The sequence below is a fragment of the Uranotaenia lowii genome, chromosome 1 (assembly GCF_029784155.1).
Source record: "Uranotaenia lowii strain MFRU-FL chromosome 1, ASM2978415v1, whole genome shotgun sequence".
NCBI lineage: Eukaryota > Metazoa > Arthropoda > Insecta > Diptera > Culicidae > Uranotaenia > Uranotaenia lowii.
The window spans coordinates 77,885,653-77,892,452 of record NC_073691.1 but is presented as its reverse complement, the minus strand read 5'-3'; the positions used below and the strand labels follow the sequence as shown (position 1 = coordinate 77,892,452).

At 48.2% G+C, this 6,800-nt stretch overlaps 1 protein-coding gene across 1 annotated transcript; it reads left to right on the top strand.

Moving 5' to 3' along the window:
• The first annotated feature begins 207 nt into the window (after positions 1–207).
• On the top strand, positions 208–6,531 carry LOC129761062 (uncharacterized). The gene has a single exon (XM_055758766.1). It carries the CDS (start codon positions 208–210, stop codon positions 6,529–6,531), a length of 6,324 nt encoding a protein of 2,107 aa, XP_055614741.1.
• Positions 6,532–6,800: the final 269 nt, after the last annotated feature.

The window sequence follows — 6,800 nt, the reverse complement described above, 5'->3', positions numbered from 1 at the left end:
CAGTTTATTGAAAACAAAATTTGTGATCTTCAAGTTAGTTGGGATTAGCCTTAAAGTGAGGTTACTGAATGTAAGTCAGCCAAATTATGATATGAACGATATTTCTCTAATAAATTTTGTATACAGCTTTAGCTTTATCACGTCATACGAATGTGGTTTCGCTCGAGAGACCTCCGAAAATACCCAACATATTAAAGATTCATGACGATGTCACAGAACGGCGGACATAGTTGCGCGGCGGAATGCAATCTACCAGACAACACTCGCATGGTTGCTTGCGATAAATGCGGCCTTTGGTGGCACTTCGAGTGTGTGAATGTCGGGGACAGTATTAATGAAAAGGACTTTCTTTGTCCCAAATGCACGTCGGAAGCCGGTCCTAGAAATTCCTCAGTTGCCGGGTCTATTTCCTCCACCAGTTCCTCGCAGCAACGTGCGCTTCTCAAGTTGAAGAAGCTGGAAGAAATGAAGGCCATACAGGAGCAACAATTGGCCATTGAAAAGCGTGAGCAAGATCAACGGTTTGAGCTTGAGAAACTCCAACAAACTACGGCCATGGATAGGAAAAAACTGGAGCTGGAAAAGAAATTTCTAGACGCGAAATATCGCGTGCTGGAAAAAGCAGCAGCAGACGACGACGATGACGGGAGGAGCCGTAAGTCGGCTCATAGTTCCAACAGCGAAGTTTTACGCTGGAAGGTGGATCGACTTTTGGCGAGCACAGCAGTCACGACGATTGCTTCATCGCTCCCAGAAACAGCATCCGCGCCGGCGACGACTGCAACAGCGACCATCAACGTTGGTTCGGTCCGAACCTCCATCATACCGGCGCAAACAGCTTCCGAATTTCTGAAGCAACCTGCGTCGAATGCTCCTGTTCTGCAACCAGGTACCCATCTAAATAATCCAGGTACCGTAAATATAAGCCACCACACGAATTTTATTAGATTGCCACCTAATGTTTATGCCACCGCGTCAAACATCATATCAAATAACGTTTACACTGATGTGACGAACGTTATGTCTAATAGTTTTCCGATTAATACAAATGTTTGCTCGTCTATTCGCCAACCGGTATTGTCAACCGGTACTATCCCGAAAAGCGGTACTATCCCGAAAAGTGGTACAATTCCGACAGTTTCGCAGCTGCAACCAGTAGCTCACGTGCCAAACGTGGGGCAACCGTTCCTGCCTAACAATGTAACATCAAATCCTGGATTTGTGTTGGCTGATGCTCCGCGCAGTGCTCCAAGTGTCAATGCGGAAATTTATCCGCCAATTCATCCTACCTCGACAGGTTGCAACCCGATGGTTTACCCGCAATCTCATTTTCATTGTGGTGTCGAGGATGTCCACATATTGCCACGTTCTGTTGTGCCGAACCGAGGATTTCCGCAGAATGCTCTTGCTGTTCCGGTTCCGAATTCTTCGTCATACTCAGTGCCGCACGAATTTCCGGTGTTCTTTCCTTCGGAAACATATACCACGCGAAAGGAGGTTCCAGCTGCTGCGGGGTTCGGTGCTGCGAATGACCCCTATGGATTTGCTCAAATAAGCGGATTCAAGGGGCCTAACACTCAACAGTTGGCGGCCCGCCAATTTCTGCCGCGTGACCTACCGACATTCACGGGTGATCCGGAGGATTGGCCCTTGTTTTCGAGTATGTATTACAACTCCAGCCAATCTTGTGGATTATCAGATACGGAAAATCTGATGCGATTGCAGCGGTGTTTAAAAGGACAGGCGCTCGAGGCAGTTCGTAGCAAACTTTTGCTCCCGAATTGCGTTCCTGAGGTGATGCTGACTTTGAAAACCCTGTTTGGAAGGCCAGAGATGCTGATTCATGCACTTTTGAAAAAGGTAAAGGAAACACCTGGTCCGAAACCGGAGAAGCTCGAATCCCTCATTGCTTTTGGGACCGCGGTCAGAAACTTGACGGATCACTTAGAAGCGGGTGGTCAAGTTGCGCATCTTAACAATCCGAATCTTCTCTTCGAGTTGGTTCAAAAATTACCTGCGGACAGACAAATTCAGTGGGTCATGTACAAGGGCCAATTCGGTGATCCGAATCTCCGTACGTTCGCCCAATTCTTATCGATCCTGGTGGAAGCGGCTTCTGAAGTGACGCCCTTTGTCAGTAATAAACCAGATTCTCGACAGCGTAAGACCGACGGATCGGGAGCTCGAGGTTATATCCATGCGCATGATGCGCAAGTTTCTCCGCTGCCTCATACGGGCCAGGCGTCGACGATAGAAAGCGGCAATAAAATTAAGGTTTGCAAGATATGTCGTAAAATGGACCACCGGGTCAAGGACTGTATCGAATTCAGGAACAAAAGCCTCGAGGAGCGATGGACACTAGTTCATGAACTATCTTTGTGTCGAACTTGTTTATTCCAACACGGAAGAAGACGGTGTCAACAAAAAAAGGCTTGCGGGGTACAAGGTTGCCACTACCTACACCATCCATTACTTCACAATCCGAAAGCGAATCCGATTCCAGCGAGTGTCAATAGCCATCGTCACGAAAACCGTTCAACTCTTTTCCGAATCCTGCCGGTGACTTTGCATTTCGAAGGGAGATCCGTGAATGTTTTCGCTTTCTTCGATGACGGGTCATCGATTACACTCGTGGAGAACAGCGTAGCGGAGAACCTGGGGATCAAAGGAAAAGGTGGACTCTTGTGCCTCACGTGGACAGCCGACGTAACCCGGAATGAGCCTAATTCAAAGTGGGTGTCATTTGATATCTCCGGAGAGAATTCGTCGCACCGATACCGCTTGAACGATGTAAGAACGGTGGAAAACCTAGCCCTCCCGGCACAATCAATGGAATTTAAAAGATTAGCCGAGAAATATCCTCACCTCTCTGGGATTCCGATTAGCGATTACCAAAATGCTGTGCCAAAAATACTTATTGGTAACGATAATGCGCGACTTGCAATTCCTCTACGTCGTCGTGAAGGTAGTAGCAACGCTCCCATAGCGACTAAGTCTCGGTTAGGGTGGACCATTCACGGGCCGACATTCGAGCATGGCAAATCTGGTTCGCAGAGTAGTTTGCACATTTGCCAATGCTCCTCCAAACTTGAAAGTATGCATGATCTTGTCAAGCAATCGTTCACTGTTGAGAACCTAGGAATCGGTTTTCAGGGAGCTTCTGAATCGGATGAGGATCGGCGTGCTCGAAATATTCTCGAGGCTACTACTAAACGAATTGGCCAGAGATTCGAAACCGGCTTACTCTTCAAATATGATTATTTTGAATTTCCCGACAGTCGTCCCATGGCACTGAAGCGGATGCAGTGTTTAGAGCGGCGTATGGCTGCTGATTCGGTTATTGGAAGCAGTGTGCGTAAGCAGATATCAGAGTATTTAGAGAAGGGTTACCTTCGAAAGGCAACTGAAACCGACTTGAAAGAATCCGATCCTCGCCGAGTGTGGTATTTACCCCTTGGAGTCGCCCTAAATCCCAAGAAACCAGGAAAAATACGAATCTTCTGCGACGCGGCAGCGAAAGTCGATGGAGTGAGCCTGAATAGCGTTTTGATAAAAGGCCCTGATCTTTTATTATCTCTTCCAAAGGTGCTGTGTGGATTTCGTGAAAAGAAAGTGGCTGTCTGCGCGGACATAAGAGAAATGTTCCACCGAGTCCTGATACGTGACGCCGATGTTCAGGCCCAACGAATACTGTGGAGAGATGATCCAGAACTAGAGCCTACAGTTTTCCTTATGCAAGTTGCCACCTTTGGAGCCACCTGTTCACCCTGTTCGGCGCAATATGTGAAGAACAAAAACGCGAAGGAGTTCGAGCTACAGTATCCGGCCGCCGCCAATTCGATTATCCACCACCACTATATGGACGACTACCTAGAGAGCTTCGATACCGAAGAGGAAGCTGCGCAGAGGGCTCGAGAAATAAAGTATGTCCACGCACAGGCTGGTTTCGAAATCCATTCGTGGTCGTCGAATTCCGAACGGGTTTTGAACGTCGTTGGAGAAGCCGATCCGTTAGCGGTCAAAAGGTTCGATTCGAGTGTGGAGTGTGAAACAGAACGTATCCTAGGAATGTTGTGGCTGCGACAAGAAGATTTATTCACGTTTTCTTCCAATTTCGGGAGTATTCCGGACTGGCCGACGAAGCGGGAGGTGTTACGCACCGTCATGAGTCTTTACGATCCTTTGGGCCTCCTTTCACACTTCACGATTCACGGGAAGATCCTGATACAGGATATTTGGCGAAGCGGCATTTCGTGGGATCAACCGATTCCGGAATTTCTTCAAGTACGCTGGAAGCGATGGGTGTCGTTGTTTTCGGAGCTGGATAAAATACGAATCCCTCGTTGTTATTTTCCGGAATGCGTCTCAACAGAACTCGAGGATCTCCAACTCCATATGTTTGTAGACGCGAGCGAAGCTGCCTACGGATGTGCCGCATATCTGAGAGCTACCGTCGGAGGAGGTGTCCGTTGCGTCCTAGTTTCAGCGAAAACCAAAGTGGCGCCATTGAAAACCCTATCGATACCGCGTCTCGAACTACAAGCTGCGCTCATAGGAAGTCGTCTCCTCGAAAATGTTAACACTATGCATTCCTACAAAGTTCGTCAACGTTTCATTTGGAGCGATTCTAAGACTGTTATGTCCTGGATAAATTCCGATCAACGCAAGTTCAACCAGTTTGTTGCGTGCCGGGTCGGAGAGATTTTGGAAAGAACCGATGTGAGCGAATGGAGATGGATTCCAACTAAATTGAACGTGGCCGACGATATGACTAAGTGGGCATCCCCTCCGGATTTTTCCTCTTCCGGTAGATGGTTTCTGGGTCCGAGTTTTTTGTACGAAGATGAGGAAACGTGGCCTGGGCAGAACTCAATGGTGGAAGAAACGAACGAGGAGTGCCGTAATCGGAATGTGGAGAGGGTCACTGCACACGCTGCATATGAGCCGGCGCCGATGATCGATTGGAGAAACTTCTCTCAGTGGAACCGACTAGTCCGAGCAGCGAGTTATGTGTATCGTTATTTGTGGAATTTACGACGGAAGGCAAAGGAGGAACCGCTTAAGCTGGGGATACTCGACCAAGAAGAAATTGATGCCGGGGAGATGTTTGTCTACCGTTGTATCCAGAAAGAGTCGTTTGCCGAAGAATTCGCCCTCATAGAACGAGCCCGATCCCGATCGCCTGACGGAAAGAGTCGGGGCCTCAAACCCACCAGCAAACTATCGCAGCTATCTCCGTTTATTGATGATCGCGGCGTTCTACGGATGGAGTCCAGAATAAGTGTGGCCGCCTTCGTATCCTATGATACCAGAAACCCGATAATATTGCCACCTGAAAGCCGAGCAACTCAACTTTTAGTGCATGAGATACACAAGAAATATCTGCATCTAAATCACGAGACGGTCGTCAACGAGATCCGACAGAAGTTCCACGTGTCACGCCTGAAGTCGCTGGTTCGTCGAGTATCAAAGGATTGTCTTCACTGCCGGGTGTATAAAGCTGTCCCAAGGGTTCCGCGAATGGCGCCTTTGCCTGCGGCCCGCCTCGGCGCTTTCTTTCGACCTTTTTCCTTCGTAGGGCTTGATTACTTTGGTCCGATGTCGGTGCGAGTTGGACGTTCTACTGTCAAGCGCTGGGTGGCCCTATTCACCTGTTTAACCATTAGAGCGGTGCATTTGGAAGTGGTCCATTCGCTTACGACGATGTCCTGTAAGATGGCTGTGCGGCGTTTCGTTGGTAGGAGGGGCTCTCCGGTAGAGATCTACTCTGACAATGGGACCAACTTCTGCGGAGCGCGGAACGAGCTGATGAAGGAGATGGACGAGATCAACCACCACTTAGCCAACTCATTCACGAATTCCAAAACTAAATGGCGATTAAATCCTCCATCGGCGCCCCACATGGGAGGTGCGTGGGAGCGGCTCGTCAGATCCGTTAAAGTTGCCTTTTATGCGATGAGCACTTCTAAGACTCCCAATGAAGAGACATTTGCTACATTAATCGTCGAAGCGGAAGCCATCGTCAACTCAAGACCTTTGACCTTCGTTTCACTAGAAAGTGATTCTCAAGAAGCGCTCACGCCCAATCACTTCATGTTGCTGAGTTCGAGCGGAACGGTTCAGCCACCGAAAGAAACTCTGGATCCAAAGTTAGCTACGAGAGACGACTGGAATTTAAATCGCCACCTTGCTGACATGTTTTGGCATCGTTGGGTAAAGGAGTACCTGCCGATAATAGCCCGACGCACCAAGTGGTTCGACGAGACGAAGCCGTTGGAATGCGGAGATCTGGTAGTAGTAGTCGATGAAAATGTTCGAAATGGTTGGCTGAGAGGACGTGTGGTAGAAGTTCGAGCGGGCCCCGATGGACGAGCGCGTCATGCTATAATTCAAACGTCGACCGGAACTATTACGAGGCCTGTTTCAAAAATAGCGGTATTGGATCTATGTCTGCGTAAGTCTTCGATGGATACCTTGCCTTACGGGAGGGGGGATGTTACCGCAGCTTTGAACGGTCCCTCTGATCGTTGACAAGCCCCTCGATCTTCTGCCAGAAATGACAGCGGATGACAGAAGTCGTCAGTGACGGAAAACGAGATTGAGAGGTCAATTGGAAAACAGCAAGTCATCGGATTGGCAGAGTGAATAGTACGAGCGCATAAGATATAATTTCGAATAATTTATTGAATTTCCTATCAGTTTATACATACTTTCATCGTAAGTTCCAATTTATTATAAAATACACCTAGTTTACTTACTTTATTTGAAAATGTATTACAGTTTATTGAAAACAAAATTTG

Coding starts and splice junctions, on each gene's coding strand:
- LOC129761062 (XM_055758766.1), top strand. CDS start 208: ATGTCACAGAACGGCGGACATAGTTGCGCGGCGGAATGCAATCTACCA.